The sequence below is a fragment of the Cladophialophora bantiana genome (assembly GCF_000835475.1).
Source record: "Cladophialophora bantiana CBS 173.52 unplaced genomic scaffold supercont1.19, whole genome shotgun sequence".
NCBI classification, from domain to species: domain Eukaryota; kingdom Fungi; phylum Ascomycota; class Eurotiomycetes; order Chaetothyriales; family Herpotrichiellaceae; genus Cladophialophora; species Cladophialophora bantiana.
Window position 1 is genome coordinate 643,882 of NW_015971593.1, and position 16,885 is coordinate 660,766.

The 16,885-nt window shown below is 51.9% G+C and overlaps 6 protein-coding genes across 6 annotated transcripts in view; 4 read left to right on the forward strand and 2 right to left on the reverse strand.

The window, feature by feature from the left end:
- Window positions 1–3,152: 3,152 nt before the first annotated feature.
- Z519_10800 (uncharacterized protein) lies at window positions 3,153–3,601 on the forward strand (the record flags this gene model as incomplete). The annotated part of the gene is made up of 2 exons (XM_016768515.1): window positions 3,153–3,190; window positions 3,217–3,601. 2 exons carry the CDS (start codon window positions 3,153–3,155, stop codon window positions 3,599–3,601), a joined length of 423 nt encoding a protein of 140 aa, XP_016615422.1.
- A 3,155-nt stretch (window positions 3,602–6,756) lies between these two features.
- Z519_10801 (uncharacterized protein) lies at window positions 6,757–8,556 on the reverse strand (the record flags this gene model as incomplete). The annotated part of the gene is made up of 2 exons (XM_016768516.1): window positions 6,757–8,445; window positions 8,500–8,556. 2 exons carry the CDS (start codon window positions 8,554–8,556, stop codon window positions 6,757–6,759), a joined length of 1,746 nt encoding a protein of 581 aa, XP_016615423.1.
- Window positions 8,557–10,230: 1,674 nt separating this feature from the next.
- Z519_10802 (uncharacterized protein) lies at window positions 10,231–10,551 on the forward strand (the record flags this gene model as incomplete). Its single annotated transcript, XM_016768517.1, has 2 exons — window positions 10,231–10,287; window positions 10,327–10,551. The coding sequence occupies 2 exons, from the start codon at window positions 10,231–10,233 to the stop codon at window positions 10,549–10,551; spliced, it is 282 nt and encodes a 93-aa protein (XP_016615424.1).
- Window positions 10,552–11,100: 549 nt separating this feature from the next.
- Z519_10803 (uncharacterized protein) lies at window positions 11,101–11,918 on the reverse strand (the record flags this gene model as incomplete). The annotated part of the gene is made up of 2 exons (XM_016768518.1): window positions 11,101–11,264; window positions 11,321–11,918. The coding sequence occupies 2 exons, from the start codon at window positions 11,916–11,918 to the stop codon at window positions 11,101–11,103; spliced, it is 762 nt and encodes a 253-aa protein (XP_016615425.1).
- Window positions 11,919–12,966: 1,048 nt separating this feature from the next.
- On the forward strand, window positions 12,967–14,778 carry Z519_10804 (uncharacterized protein; the record flags this gene model as incomplete). The annotated part of the gene is made up of 1 exon (XM_016768519.1): window positions 12,967–14,778. One exon carries the CDS (start codon window positions 12,967–12,969, stop codon window positions 14,776–14,778), a length of 1,812 nt encoding a protein of 603 aa, XP_016615426.1.
- A 521-nt stretch (window positions 14,779–15,299) lies between these two features.
- The window catches only part of Z519_10805 (uncharacterized protein), a gene marked incomplete at both ends in the record, with an annotated part of 2,014 nt that continues 428 nt past the window's right edge, over window positions 15,300–16,885 (forward strand). The window contains one exon of the mRNA XM_016768520.1: window positions 15,300–16,688. Within this exon, the coding sequence (XP_016615427.1) occupies window positions 15,300–16,688 (1,389 nt within the window). The remainder of the gene's footprint in view (window positions 16,689–16,885) is intronic.

Genomic DNA, 16,885 nt, shown 5'->3' on the forward strand with positions numbered 1-16,885 from the left:
TTCTCCGCAGCTTGGAGAATGATATCCTTCATTAATACGAGATGGGTAAACTTCGTCGAGTCATGTTGGTCGTCATTGCATATAGATCAACCATTGCTGCTGGTAGGGCCGAAACAAAATAGGAGGATGGCGTTGTTGTTGAATGGGTTTTCGGGCAAGTTTCAATATGGGATGTCGCTGTGACTTTCTTCTCTCACGCTACAACCGCCCACGAGGCGTTCGAGACTCTGAGCTGGATAACTGAGCTATCCTCTCGGTGTGGGTTCAGAAAACCTGGGGAGACCTTGGGGAAAGTTTTGAGTTTGTGGGGTGGTGGGCAGTCGGGAACCAGTTACAAAAGTGGATTTTTGAAAGATGTCGAGGCGCCGGTCACTCTGCGTGGGCTTACAGTCAAAAGAAAGAGGTTGCGAGATTGGACTGGAGACCTGATGGTGTCTCGGAAATCGAGACCAACCACCAAACGCACGCGTCGTCTGATCATCGAAAAGACTCGCCACATGGCGAGACTAGCAGTAGGCTTTTCGAGAGCCGGGGTCTGGAACACAGGTCCGTGGTCTAACCTGTATAATAGAGTTCAGCGAGTCAGTGAACCATGACACTGTTCGTACCATTTTCTTGGGAAAGGCAGGCGCAAAGTTTCCGCTCCTATTCAACGAGAAACGACGGCGGATTTTCAGCGTTCTTGATAGTGGCTGTTGGACGAAGTCACACCCCATCGGGAGAAAGATTTTGAAAGACCCTCATTTAAGAGGACACAGAGGATTGCCGACAGTGTGCGACCTAATACCTGGTCATAGCCTCATGGATCTCGATGGTGGAATGCTCACTTGATGCTGATCTCTGCTGCAATTTCAGGCGTCAAGTACTCGATTCGCTGGGCAGAGAGCGACTTCTTGTCACAGGTCTGATTCGTGGAAAAGAGCGGAATAGCTCGCTGCCACTGTTAGTGGTTTGCCCAAAATTCCCCATGGCTGACTCGATACCTCGTCCTCAGAATGTATTATCCCTTTGGAGCGGTTTTTCTGGGGCTCCCGGGTCTTCTGGGTGGCCATATCGATGAATTTAGATCGGAAATCAGCCTCTTAAGAGTAAATTTCAAAAGTTCCGCAAGCCCACGTCAACACTGGCAGATTCTTTGCGTATGCTCACTATTAATCTTAATCGGCGGTATACAAACCGCTCCGCAGAAGCAGTATCATCAGCAATGAGAATCTGGAAGTTCGTTTTTCTTAGGTTTTCAGTGAATAGTCATTGCACACCTGGGTCAGAAGACGATCAATGCGCCGCTGATCCTCGACAGACTGCAACAACTCTTGTTGTCCGATTAGTGCAAGCAGAGTAATACCGAGGCAAGTGACCGGGAGTGGTTAGTATCAAGGAGGACCGAGATCAACTTGCTCACGTTTCGTCGTAGCAAATCTTCGAATAGGCACCGAAGGGAGACGAAGACGAAGTAAAAGGAATGCCCCATCTTGGGTTTGTGTCAAGCCACTAGTTTGTGTTATGAGACTGGCTCCTCCAGCCATGCCTGCACAGATGAAAGAGAAGGTCCATGATGAGGTGGATAATCGGTGGTAGGAACAGGAAGAAGGTCACCAGAGTTGAGATCCGAGGTTGTTGATGCACACTATGCGGGGCTGATGGGCCAACTGCTGGTGCCTTGGCTCGCTACACGTTTCGCGAATCGCCTCAGCCCCGGCTACATGCTGTTCCACCTTACCCTCACCCATCGCCTTGTAGGTGCCTCTCATGATACAAGATCCCATTGCGGATCGACGACTCGGGCGTTGGGCATCATCACAGGTGACCGTGAAAGTATGTGCATCAAACTTTCACTTGGATTTGTCCAGAGGACTTGTCTCAGATAAGAGGACGACAATGCCTTATACAGCCTGTACGCAGAGTCAATCTGACCTTTGTGTTCAATATCGAGGTCATACCAATACTATGCCCTCTCCCCGGCACCTGCAGCGCATATGCTCCCGAGGGCCGCTTTGGGTGTTCTGACGACTCGACAACCTTAGGAAATAGGACAGAAGCAGACAAGCTTGTCTTTAGTGGTGGCCATGCTGACAGTGGGCGGAATGGGAGGGCGTTGGTGCCGTAGAATGAGGATTTAGGAGACTAAAAGTTGGGATGTTTAGGTTTTTGGTTCCTTCCGGAAAAGGAGTACAATGAAATATCAGTTATTGTGTATTAATCCATTTGAAAGATCATCGAGGTGAAGTAATCTCATATACTTGGGGAGCTTCATTTCTCTGCGACGGTAATACGAGGTAGAGTCAAAGCAACCACGAGCCTTCACGCCGCCCTGAGCCATCTTCGTCTCTCGGGAGTCCAAGGCGCCACCCCGGCCTAATGGTTTATATGCGTAATCGCGTTTACCCAAGCTTTCTTCTCGGCTTCAACCAAGATGACGTTGCAGAGCGCGGCCAACAAGCCAAACAGATGGCCAGGATCTACGAGCGAGCCAAGACAGTGCTGGGGCAGCCATCTCCCAGACGCAGCCGCGTAGCGTTGCCTTCGCAGTTCCTGGGAGTGCTTATCCCCTCGCTCTCCGGGCAGACGGCAAGCATCGAATCAGAGGGTACAGCTATGGTCACAGACAATGAATGGAGAGGGTAAAGACTTGGAAGTTGGGTCTTTTGATATTTGGTGACGACGACACAATTTACACACTTGGATTTTTCTGATTCCTCGTCGAGGGTTTCAAACTATCACCTTTTTTTTTTTATCAACTTATACTAAAGATTTCGCTCTGATGTGGGCAGTCAAAATATCTTGCAATTTTTGTGGGAAGTTGACTTGGCCAATGGAATCACTTTGCTGGTTGCTAGCCTATCGATCTATTGGTGGAAAAAAAAGGTCAATAGTCAACCTTTACAATGTACCAGCTTTAAAGAATCAGAAACGCAGGGGAGAACATTTCCCCGTAATTTGTTATAGCTCTGCGAAGATGGAGGGGCGAGGGCCTGTTGCTTGGTGCATGGAACGTTTGATGGCGTGCTGCTAGTGAAAAAGCCTGGCGACAAACTCGACCCGAACAGCAGTGCCGCCATTTAAATCAAGCAGTGCCGAAGGACGACTTTGGAACTTGGTATCATGGTCGTAAAGAACCACAATCACTCTGGAATCGAATACTGTTGACAAACATGGCTCAAAACATATATCTCAATAAATTGGAGGGCATGTCTGTCCTGATCATCGGCGTCGCAGAAGCCTGCGTCGAAGAGTCGCCAATCCGTACGTCTCATCGTCGCACCAGTCCAAAATCGACTCGACCATCTCAAGCCTCCAGAAAGCCGACCCGCACAACAAGACCAAAATCACGGGCATCGCGTCCAAGCTGGTCGATGGAGCTACGCTCGAGTCCAATGTCAAGCAGGTCTTCCAGCAAATCAATGCCGAACTGGACCACATCGTCTTCACGGCCGGTGATCCGCTTGCCATCAAACCTCTCGAGTCCATTGACATGGCAACGCTCAAGCAAGCGGGCAGGGTGCATTTCTTCGCACCCTTCTTCGTGGCAAAACACGGTCGCCACTACCTCCACAACAACAACCGAAGCAGCATCACCTTCACCGCGGGCACGATCGTGTAGTAGCCGAATAAAGACCGGACGCGAAGAAGGCACTCCTCCAGAAGTAGGGCTTATCCCTGACCACGGGAGTGGTTGGGAGTGTCGAGGAGGTGATGAAGGCCCGAAATACTACCAGTGCAGTGGTGGAGAGCAATGGAGAAGCGTCGGTTGCGTAGGTAGCTATCAAAACCGTGGTAGAGGGAGAGGTGTGTCCGCACGAGAGGCGAAAATCCCGGCCGTGGTAAAAGCTGCGAATCTTAAGACTGTATCAATATATATTATAGACAATAATAGACTTGCATGAATTGACAGAGACATTGAATCGAGCACGTTTCTGGCTGCAGCTATAGTATCGGACACAGAAAGGATGTATCAGGGACCTACGCAACGCAGTAGGTACAAAGGAATTGGAGTAGCTGAATGCCTTGTTCTATTTACGTAGCCCTATTGACAACGACTCAACGCTTGAGAAAAAGGAAGAGTTCTCTCTCAGCCGATTCAGGTGAGAGGAGACTCTTATAGCTTCCCCTCTTTCTGTCACGTGAAAAGGGTAAGGCAGCGTTAACCGATAGCCTTGTGCCTCAACCGTCCTTTGCCTTATCCTTTCCTTTTCTTTCTATACCGTCCACCCGATTCGGGTGGAGGGCGTAGAGTACTTGGGGACAACGGTGGGCTCGTGACAGGATGATTGAATTGTTTTCTTTTACGGTCAACGGGGATCCGAATGAACACCAAATGCCCTCATGATGTTTTAGACATTACTTTATCTACCAACCCCGCATGTCTATAATCTTTCTGTCCGTCGCCTTGCTAAAATTCCAAGTCAAAAGCCAGAGTCTCGTCGGCGATCTTCCCTACGAGCGCGATCGGTATGCCAACCATGGATTACCAGGCATACAGTTTGTAAATTGTGTCTCATCCGCTTACTCGCCGCGGATAGGAGGCTCGACATAGACTTCCAAAAACGGGGTTCCTTCTAGGATCGCCACAGCAGCGTGTTCGAATCCCTTGCCTGCGCGCTCGTGGCTACAAGTGGCGGGCCCGTTTTCATGGCAACCAGGCCTGTATCATCGGCATCCACCAGCATTTGAGAGTGGTTTGCCTCCGAGGCCGCGGGATTCCTGCATACCTGAGACTTCCCCGAGGAATGTGCTACACACAGAAGCAAACCTCTCAAGATCCTTCGGCTCGATATCCTTCTTGAACTTGGGAAGGGCATTTTCGGTCCCGTCAGCTTGCTCTGCATCGAGGGATGATGGGACAAGGTAGCAATTACCAATGTGGTAGAAGCCCATCTTCGCGATTTATCAGTCTAACAAACACGGACGCCGTAAGCTATCAAATTGATGCTGGCACGGACGTTTTCCGCAAAGGAGGGAATTCAACTTCGATATTGAGTGGCTGTACTCTTATAAGTCGCTCCTTGTTCCATCACGACTTACTGGGCACTAATAAGTAATACATTGCCGGAAATGTAAGCTATGCCTTGGCCCCTGACAGGGTCAACCACTTCTTGGTCAGTGGTGAGTTCGTCTACTGGTGTTTGCCTAGTCCAAGTCTTCTACCAAAAGGTTCTTCGGCCGTCGATTGATGTGGTGAACTGTGATGATCCCTACTGCAGAAGTCAAGAACGCCGAGTGACCGGGAATACGGCGTCGGACTGACTACAAGAGGCAAGGCAACAGGGAGATTTTCGACCGAAAGCAACGTGACACCCTCTCCATTTCGACGCCAGGTCCTTTTGAAAAGCCAGAGTACCAGTGAGAGCCAATGAAACTACGATATGATATATTCTGGCCCGGCTCTTTCAACTATACGTTATTTGCGCCCGTACACCAGACCCTAGATCCGCGTTCGGAAACCTCTGAATGTGTTCTTATTGAATTCGCGTGTGCTCTTCCGGCATCCTGTCGCTTGTCTGGCTGCCGACAGGCCTCCTCATCAATCTCGCTGCTTGGTTATTGGTGAGACTTCGGATCCCTCGATTCACGAGGCCTCACGAAAGATCCAGAAAGGATACCGGATGTCAACGCAACTATTGCACAGGAATCCCGAAGTTGATGACCCAGACTTGTGGGCCTGTGCGTTCGACTCGTCTACGGAGCAGGATTTATTCGGTGCCATGCCTAGTCCAGAGCACATCAACTTCTGGACTTAACTTTAGCACTAATGTGCTGATCTATGACGACGTTTTACTCCATCTTGCTTATTGTAAAGACTTGGCGAAGACTTTGCTCCCCTCGGCTCACGGCTGATCATACATGGACGACGGAGGACAGGGTTTTCGTACGATACTAATACCTACATAGGTAACACGCATCGAGACATGCAACTCGCCAACACTTACATACCTATCCGCACCGCCGGAGCCTCGCTTAACCAGCTTTCGCCCCAGCAAGAACCCCACATGGCTCGAATGGGTTCCCAAAACGAGACACACACCTCCCAAAAGAGGCAACTATCCCCCTACCTCCATTTCCCAGCAAATGCATGTCAGAACTTTTATTTCGACGCTTAATCTTCCTTCCATGCACGATTCTGCATACTAAGCCCGACAGGAGGGACGAGGGAGAGAGACGTGGCACACAACCAGTAGTAATGTGGCAGGAATTTGGCCATGGTCTTTCCAGAGTATCAGTGTCAGACGAGACAAATCCGAATACATATAGACACGAGAAACTGAATGAGTAAGGTATGGTCGGAGCCAGTCATGTTGACTTGTGGCGTAATAGAATTCATTACTACAAAGAAACATGTCATGCTTCAAAGTCGCAATAACGTGGTAATATGGTTAGAAGAATCGTCCCGCCTTCGCATCTTCAACCTTCCCATTGCAGGCAGAAAGTTCAAAGTTGCAAACCCTCTGTCCTTCCTCCAATCTCGAACCTGGGAATTCACACTTGTTCCTCGTGCAGGTCCTCCCAAACTCGGCTTTTACACACTCCAGCTCCCCAATTCACAAAGGGACCTTGAATCTATGCTTGAACAGAAATGCAGCAGTTATAGCATTCGAGTCAGGAAAAGGGTTACCGTGGTCCCAGCAGTTTTTGGCGCAAGACCGGGTTTGTATCCTTCGTGAGTCTTACTGCGCCGTCGAGTTGCACGCAAGTGAGTCGCACATTGTCATGCTTGATAGACTTTGCCAAAGGCATGAAGAGATTTTGCCGCGCGCTGCTTTAAGCTGTCCATATTCTTTGGCTGAAATATAATGGTGCAAACAGATTGTGGCCTCTGACACGAGTCCCGTGGCAGGTTTGCCTCATGACCCACTTCCAGTCCTGCTCGGTCGGGCTAGCATTGGTTGGAAACAGATAGATCTTTTGGATCCGTTCCATTTGGCCACGGATCCAAGCAATCTGGCCTTTTCTGATCTTGCCCATCAAGGGCCCGGGTTTTGCGATCGGATTCGACGGCGAAACCCCCATCGCTCGCGCCTTGAGGAATCCCGCCAGCGGCGCCATGATGAACCAGCCGCCTATGGCCGCGGCAGCGCGCACGTGGTCTTCCATGGTCATCTCGACCTCGTTTCCAAACGGGTCGACGTAATTCGCCAGCCGACGAAGCTCCACAGGCACATGGGGGTATTCCCTGTGTTCGTCGGGAAACGCCGGTGTGGTTCTGTTGCCCAGATGGAACGGCACCGAAGCGCAGAACCTGTCCACGATCTCTTGGATTTGCCGGTCGACGTGAGGCTCGATTTCCGGGTCAACGGCAATGCCGAGGTCCTCAAGGCCCCTGATGCATAATGCAATAAGACGGAGTGCTCCACCGTGAGAACTCCGAGCTGCATTGTTGACGTGAGAGACTGCGAGGGAAGAATAAACGTCGCACATGTTTTCATAGACGCCAGCGTCGCGGATGGATTGATGTAATTCGGACGCCGGAATAGATACCGGTTGCCATGACCTGGGGAGCGCATCCCTCCACGCTTGCAGCCTCTTCTCGAGGGCAAGTGCCCTCTCCAAAATGACCCGATAGAAGTCGGCTAAGCTGAGGCCAGCTCCTTCAGGGCCCTCGCCGGCCAATACATGCAATTCTGCAAGCTCAGCATTTAACAGATCAAGCTTTGCGGAAGGAAGGACTGCGGTGTCTTCGGCAAGGAGTTCCGGATCCAGCTCCACCTTTCGCCCGTACTGTAACGAATAATTGATATGGCGACTTCTCATGGCATTGAAGAGCCGCTGGGAGAGCGGGCTGTTGAAGTCATCTTTCCCTCTGTGCTTGAGCAGAGCCACCGCACCTTGCTGGTGGGTGCCCGTGTCAACAAAGTGCACAAACCGCCGATTGAGGGAGTCGTAAAAGTCGAGCATGAACACTGTGGCCAGAGTTTCGTCCGTTTTGCATTCCACAGGGTCTTGCAGCAAAGATTTTAAGAGAGTGACGGCCCTTGCGTAAGATTCTCGAGCACGGTAAGAATCGACGTATCGGGTCATCCACATGACTGTGATATTGACAGCGACCGCATTGACAGCTTCAGCCAACGCCGAATAAGGGGCGGTGTTCAAGTATATGGGAAGGATGTGTTCGATGAAGATGTTGGTACTCGGATCTCGGGGAATATTGACATAGTTGGTGAAGAAGTAACACAGCGACTCCACCTCGACATTTCGCGACGGTGGCGCCAAGAGAGCAAGATCAAGGGCACAATCGACATCACTCGTCGGCGACGGCGTATTCGTGAGGTTGGGAGTGCTGTCCCCTAAATTGTTAGCAGGGGTGTGTATCTTTTTCTGCCGTTTCGGGGCGCTCTTATGCGAGACGATGAACGTCTCGTCTTTGTGGACAGCGTCGAACAAGTCTCGATATCCGGGGCATTGCTGTTTCCTTTTGAAGCAATTGCCGCACTGAGGCCGTTTCTCATCGCACTTGATCGATCAGTATGATATTGGGCAGCGAGACTGGACTGGTCCGCGACGTACCTTGACACGCCGTTTCCTACACGAGTGACATCCTTTACTGGGTCCTTTATAAACCATCTTTGTTGACTCACCCGAATTTCGTCGCTTATGGAGATGGACGAGAGTGGTATGATCAGAATGACTTCTTGGTGCGTAGCCTCATAATTAACTAGGCAAGACGATTAACCAAACCTGAGGGCCGCAAAATCTGATAGAAGGGCCATCCGCGCGCATCTAGGCAGCCATCATACCATTTAAGTTGAAACCGTATCTCCGGGGGCACCCTGTGCAGATTGCTATCGATGAAATGATATGTCTCGACCAAGCGGCGCTGAGAAGATTTGTTTGCTCCGACTTGGCAATGGTGGCTGTGCTCCCTAAAGTCCTGCCGATTCCATCAATTGTGCATTAGGGCTGCTCGATTATGGGTTTCCGGTGATGAAAGGGGTTTGGTGTTCGAAGCCGAACTCGTGGCACACAGAGCAGACTTCATACGCGTTCCTGTGGCTGGGCCGAGAATGACGACAATAGTGGTTTGACGGGGTCAGTTGGGGTGTGCATGGCGCTGATGGGTCCCTCTTAAATGGCACTGGGCCCCTGTACTCAAGCCGACTCCTTACGCGAATACGCATGGCATTGATGCAAATAAGCTCGACTGTGTAAGGATGCCTTCCTTACCTTACTTCATGCTTAGCCTTTGCTCCCCATCTCAAATTCGACTTCCCAGGGAAAGTAAGTCATGTTCAACCGACCACCACAAAAAGAGTTCGACCTCAGCTGAACTAATTGGGCGGGAATCCCATCGCAATGCATTTAACATGACGGGTCGAGTATGCCGAGTTTGCCGAGAGTAATACGATGATAGAGACGATTCCCGGGCGTCCGTGGATCATTTTTCATAAATGGTTTATTCTTCCTCCAAGCAGCTCTCACTCATTGACCTACATACTTGCAGAACAGGTCCCTAGCTATGCGAAATCTACTGCTCCAAGACTAGATGCTGCCGTTCTTCTCTGCAGCGCAAATTAAGGCGTATTAATTGTGGGGGTTCGGGACTGATGAATCAAGCAGTTAGACAGAACAGATGCACCAGAATGCGCTGGCACCACGACAAAAGTGCGAGAAAAGACAGTCCAAACCACCACCCATTCTTTTGATGGGCACCGCCAACCTCACCACAATTGCCGTTGAAAGGGAAGCCGTCACTATCAGGTCCGTCATCATTTACCAAAGCCGCGAAGCCATACTGGCCCGGGGTGCAGCAGGTGGTACCGTCATGGCGATGAATAATTGGCACTAATCGCTGGCCGGATGTGGGGCGAAGAAGCCGCCGATGGCACAGTTTGGATGGGTGATGCACGACATGCAGCAGTTGTATTCGGCGGTGTCTGTCGTGACCCCAGTAACGCCAACGACCCCAGAGCCAGGTCAGAGATTACGCCGGAAATCCAATAGCCGTACACCGACATGCCGCAAACACCACAAATGCTGGGACCGTGCTGGTCAAGGTAGGTCCAGGTGGTGCTTGGTGCCACCACAGTGATGGGGATGGTGGATGCCAGGGTTGGGCCGGTCACGGTTTGAGTGGTACCTGTCCACGACGGCTCGTCTGGAATCCAGCTTTCTCGACGCCGAATCCCGCTTTCGCTTTGCCGCTGAACCGGGCAGCGTCTTCAGGATGGGCAGGCAGCTGGATGGATGTTATAGGTACGGTCGACGTCCCGGTAGTAATGGTGGGTTGAGGTCGTCGTCATGGTGGTATCAGTAGCCGTGGATATCGGCGCTGTTGAAGTGCTGGTATCAATCTCCGTAAGAGTTGTGGTCGGGGTATCCTGTACGGCTCGTTAGTCAAACTCTGTCAAACAGCCTTACGAGACTGGGATCGAGGAACCCACCGTCGCCTCTGACAAACTAATTGTAGTCGTGACAGTGGATGTCACTGTCGAAGCTGTCAATGCAGCTAGCGGAGTGCCAGTCACGACAGGAATAGTTGTGTCGGTTTTGGTGTTTGTGACTGTCGAAGTCACGGTGCTTGTTGAGGAAACCGCAGCGCCACTGTATCTCGACGAGTAGGCCGTGTAACATTGTCCCGTATGCTGTCTCCGTGGTTGGTGAAGGGTTGCCAGCAGAGAGCTACCGTGAAGGCCAGCGAGACCTACTGTAAACGGCGAACATCATCTTTGTATGTAGGATCGTCCTTCATGGGGATGTATGTATTTTCCTCGGACCCGTGCTTTGCATCCGTAGGGACTTTGTAAACGATGTATGGAGTAGGGTGTAGATGTGAGCTATGGTTCAGTTTTCGATTTTGGCTCGGTGGCCATTTCCCCATCTCCAGGAATTGGCATAGCCAGGTGACCTCTGCATCCAAACTCTGATGAATCTTAATTTGAGGCTCGCAGGGAAAGGAAAAGGATGGCGTTTGTGCTGTTAGTCCACTCTGGGCAAGTCTGACAAAATGAGGTAGGTATTCCAAGTTTTGCGACTGATAGTCTCAGGTCCAACCAGCATGTTTGCCAGGAACCCAAAGAATACTTCGGTCTGGGGTACAGTAGGAAGACGCTTGATAAAGGTTTCAGCATATTCTCATTTGGCCGTCTACCTATCAATCCATATCAAAGCTCACCAAGGCATCTGAACGCCATTCTGATCCCAGAACTTTCCACCGTACGTGGTCTTGTCGGCCTTGTCGAACACCGAGATCAATCCATTGACAGAATCCTCCAACTTTACTGGAACCTCTTCTGCCTTCATACCTGCGAACTCGGCGGCAGTATTGCCCATGGCTGTTCAATCCAAAGTCAGCACCGTTGCATGAGAAATCACCATGCAGGAGACATACCTGTCTGAACCCAACCTGGCTGCATGGCAACCACAGCAATCCGATCCTCCTCCCGGTGAATTCGGCTTACTGCCCAATTCACAGCTGCCTTGGACATACCGTACGCGATCATTGGCAACGGGTAGCTGTCTTGGAGAGTGTTACTGCCAATATTGGAGGAGATGATAAAGAACTTTGGTGTCTGCTTAGAGGCACTCAATAGTTCTTGGGTGGCCTGGTAGAGCAATATGGGCGCTAAAGTGTTGACCTCCAAATGCTCCATGATGGTTTCTGCGGAAGCTTCTTTGGCAGGACCGAAGTGTTTCAAAATGCCCGCGTTGGCCACCACGATATCAAGGGCAGAGATGTTTTGAACCGCCTTGAGGAAGTCGACGAGGTCCACAGCCGCTGTTTTTGATGAGGCATCGTACTTGGCGACCACAATCTTGCTGCCAGGGCCAACAGGTAGGGAAGTCAGGGCTTTGGCAGCTGCAGAATCAGGCCCATCTCGAATGGCGGCAATGGCTAGTGTGCTGGGGCGAGATGCGTATGTGGAAAGCAATCCTTTGCCGATGCCGGATTTGCTTCCGGTTACGAGAATGGTATTGGCGAAAGACATGATGACTTTGGGAATGAGGTGCTGGCTTGATGGATGGTGAGGATAGGAATTGTGCTTTGGAGGCTGGTTTGGTATCTTGCTGACTTTGTCTTGCGATGATGGACGGAGAATTCTTGCTGCACAAGATTGACTCTGTTATATGCTTGCAGGGCTTGGACCTTGCCCGCCTTCATGACCTTGAGTTTGGCAAGCCAGTTCCGTCTCTTTCCATACTGTCTCAGCGGCGCGTAATTCCTACGAGCCATATGGTTTCCCAATAGAGAGCCTGGTCCTGCTGCAGTGGTGTTGGCCTCGGGCGGATGACACAGCAGAAGAATAACAACAATAGATTCGAGGGCTCCGGTAAGGGAGCAGCAGCCACAACATCCCAAAGTGGAAACTCTTGCAGAGCGGTTGTGTTCTCCCACTCGAATGCTTCATGGTCAAGAACTTCCACGAGAGCTGACCAACCAACGACGTCGGCGTCGTCTGATTGGTAGAATTTTCATTTCCGGATTGGGTCAGTGGTCTCCCTCTCCTGCTGAGGCCGCTTCACTGGGCAGAGTTAGTGAGGTATTGATATGCGTATGGAGATATCGGGAACAATTGCTAACGATGGTGATACTGTGCAATCACTACAGGCCGCATCTCTTGAGCAGCTGAGCCCTGATGTGGCACCGCCATCCGAGCCTTCTCTTCACATTTGATTACTCGTAGTATCCCTTGCACCCCCTTTCGCCATCATTTTATTAACCCTCACGCACGCAACCTGCACTTAGAGGTGCATGAGGGAGATCAACGATGACGGGATAAAATGAGCAAGCCGCCTGAATGATTTATAGACCAGGATCGGAGACGTTGATGAAACTCTCGGCTAAGTTGCCTGATGAAAGGGATTTAATGCACTCCGCAGGGAGACTTTCTTGAATGTCCAGATATCCAGGATACCGGCCTCAAGACGTTACTGATGGTTCAATACCCGTTAATTCGCCCGTGGTGGTCGAGTCAGACGATCTCGATGCCCAGTTATTGCTCAAAATGATCCCAAGATAACAACAGGAGGCGCAAAATGGCGCCACAACCCGCGACCACTCCCACCACTTCGAGCGCCACGTCCACGCCAACTCCCTCGCCGGCGCCCTCTCCCATACCCCCCCCGGTACCTGTCGAGACTCATCCCAACCGAGGCAAACCACAGGTCAATCGAATTGCCCCAGATCCGAATCGTCTTGCTCCCGAAGATGCATACAAGACTTTCTCACCGCCCCGACTGCGGCCGGTGCCTGAGATCAGTGGCTCTGCGGCCGCAAGTGCTGCCGCTGCTGCTCTCCGACCAGCAGTTGCGTCTCTACGAGCACCGCCAGCTATCCCCCCAGTCGCTGCTAGAATAGCCGAAGAGAGACTACGGGCAGCCAGCAAGAGACGGAAGCAACCTCACGTTTGGAAGAAATTACTGTGGATAAAGCAGCATGGGTTCCCTGACAACTATACCGACACCGAGACCTTTCTGGACCACCTGCAGCGAAATCCGCGGCTGAGGCCCTACGATTTCTGGCCATTGGTGGCAGATTCAGCTGTCATTGTGCAGCACGTTTGCTCCGTGGCCATCTTCATATGTGCCTATGCCGGAATCTACCAAGGCCGTCTGTCACCTGTCTCGGTGGTAACCTGTGGCACGATTCTGACGGTGGGTGGTTGGATTGTGTGGGACCATTGGATGGGTCAACAGGAAGCAGAAGAGTTGGCGGCACTTCACAAGGCGAACCGGCTCTCAGTCGACGTCGACGACGGCTCAAGTACAAGCTCTGGAGGCTCTTCCAAACTTCATATGAACGGCAATGGCCATGTCGGCAATGGCCATGTGAACGGCACGCTGGCAGGCCGAGGCGTTGGTCTGAAGCTCTCGACCGCCGACCTTGGAGTCAAGAACCACGAATCCAAGTTCCCTGGGAAGCATGGCCAGTCCTTGTCCAAATCATCCTTCCAGTCGATTTCTCCCATCGACCCATTGGGCGAGAGCTCAGTGGAACCGTTTCCAGATCTGCGGCCAACGACCTCCCGACCACAAGCACCCCAGTCTCCCAGCATAGTGTATAGTCCAACCACATTACCGGCTACGATATCTCCGCGAAACCAAGCGCGGCTCAAAACGCTCAAATCTGCTTCTTTGATCTACTTTGCTCTGTTGGGGCTGTCGCCTATCCTCAAGTCCCTCACAAGATCGACATCATCAGATTCCATATGGGCGCTGGCGACATGGCTTCTCATCATCAACATATTCTTCTTCGACTATGGAAGCCTTTACTTGCCCAAAAAGCCAGGGAATGCGGGGCGAGTGCCTGGAATATCAAACGCCACAGCCACGGACCCAGCACCCCCTCAATTGAGTAATACTTTCCGGCCGCCTCCATTTCCGTCCTCTCTATCGACCAATGCAGCCTTGATGGCCAGCACGGTGCTTGCTTCGCGCCTGATGACAACTACTGCTGTGTTCAGCCTGACACTGTTTTCGATCCAAGTGTTTGGTCTGTTTCCGGTATTCCGGCGGCATCTCCATTACAATTCGTTTAAGCTACATCTGCTTCTCACCTTCGCGCTGGTAACTATGTCCACCTGCGGCTTGGGGTTGGTTTTATCCAAATCCTATACACACACATATGGCAACTGTGGGCTCTGCTGGGGTTGGATCTGGCATGTGATTCTTCGGAGTACAATCGGATTTATAGTCGGAGGACTCAGCACAGCATTTGTCATGGGAGGATGTTCATGGTGGCTGATCGGGCTCCAGCGGTATAAGAACGTGGTGATTGGGCCCTGGGATCCTGCCAAACCTGTACTTGCCGGCGGTGTCTATGGCAGAAGTCGAACGGGGACTGACTGAGAGATCTCACCCTTGATGACATCCCAGACAGCCTTGGGTGGGATTAAATCAAGAGGGGGATTAGTTTCCCATGGAAAAACCAGGGTGGCACATTCCGTCCCGGTATCGGATCCGAGGTCACCACCATTTTCGGAATTGGAGAAGTAACAACAGTTCGCAATCCGCCGGCATTTTCGAGACACTAGCAGCATCGAAGCTTGGACGAAGATGTTTCGGTATGGCCCTCGATCCCCAGGCGCGAGAATGCCGCTCGTCGCACCTTCTCCAATATCGGGAGAGGGGTTTTTCTTTTCTGTCTCTCGAGATAGACATAAGGCAAAAGGCAAAGGGGAAAATCGAGGACAACTGCGGGGTCGACACCAATGACGAGCATCTTTCGCCGCATCCCTCCTTCTCCCTCTCCCTCGGGGATCCGCTGCTTGATATTACAAAACAACCACATTTTGCACATCCCTCTCTTTCCCGTTCGTCCATTCAATCCAGCTCGTAGCCAAAGACCATTCTATACGAAGCAAAAAACCATGGCTCCTAATCTCCCCTTTGAACTAAAGGACCCAGACCTGCTGCACCAGGATTCCTACGTGCACGGCCAATGGGTTCAAGCAAAGAGCGGCAAGCGCTTCGACATCATCGACCCCGGCTCAGACAAGGTCTGGGCCTCGTGCCCGGACAATGCAGTCGAGGACGTCGACGCCGCCATCCAATCTTCGTACAAGGCCTTCCAGGAATACCGCATCCTCAACCCGCGCAAACGGGCCCAGCTTCTGATGAAGTGGCACGAACTCATCACCGCCGCCAAAGAAGACCTTGCCAAGATCCTCACCTACGAGACGGGCAAACCTATTGCCGAGGCCATCGGTGAGCTTGACTACTCGCTGGGCTTCACCTGGTGGTTTGCCGGCGAGGCGGAGCGCATTCAGGGCTCTGTCTTCACCCCGTCGGCCCCGAACAGACGAACTTTTGTCATCAAGCAGCCGATCGGCGTCGCAGTGGCTCTGGTGCCTTGGAACTTCCCCATCGCCATGATCCTGCGGAAAGCAGGCGCCGCGTTTGCAGCCGGATGCACCATGGTCGTGAAACCCAGCCCAGAAACCCCCTTGACATGCTTGAGCCTTGCCCATCTGGCCACCAAGGCTGGCTTTGCTCCTGGCGTCTTTAACGTCTTGACAACCAGTCTCGAGAACACTCCTTCCCTCAGTGAAGCCATGTGTGTGCACCCGCTCGTTAAGAAGGTCACCTTCACTGGGTCCACCCGCGTGGGCAAGATTGTGGCAGGCCTCTGCGCCAAGAACCTCAAGAAGTGCACGCTCGAATTGGGCGGCAACTGTCCCTTTATTGTCTTCGACGACGCCGACCTCGAGCAGGCACTGGCGCAGTTCATGGCTCTAAAATGGCGGCATGCAGGCCAGGCCTGCATATCGGCTAACCGTCTGTACGTACAAGCGGGGGTGTACGAGAAGTTCACGCAGATGCTGGTGGAAAAGACAAAGGCCCTCAAAGTCGGCCACGGCGCGGAGAAGGGCACGACCATGGGTCCCGTGACCACGCCGCGTGGCCTGGCAAAGGCCGAAGAACAGGCTGCCGACGCGATCAAGCACGGCGCGAGGCTGCTCCTTGGATCCGGTAAGGCGCACAAAGGCGCCACCGCGGAGGAGGGCGCTGGTGCCGGAAAGGGGCTGGGTGGATATTTCATGGATCCAACCATCCTAGCGGACATGAACGATGATATGCTCCTGGCCAAGGAAGAGACGTTTGCCCCCGTCACGGGTATTTTCAAGTTTGAGAAGGAGGAGGAGGCCGTCAGGTGGGCCAACGACACGTCCATGGGTCTGGCGAGTTACGCCTTCACCAAGAACGTGGACCGACTGTGGCGGATGTTGGAGAACTTGGAGGCGGGCATGATTGGATTGGTAAGTTTATTCTTCTTCCTAAGTCTATGACTGTACAAAATCCCCTTCCCCGTAACCCAAAAAGGGAAGAGAGGAACAGAGAGAAGGACAAGGGGGGGAGGAGGAGAAGAAGAAGAAGAAGAAGAAGAAGAAGAAGAAGAAGAAGAAGAAGAAGAAGAAGAAGAAGAAGAAGAAGAAGAAGAAGAAGAAGAAGAAGA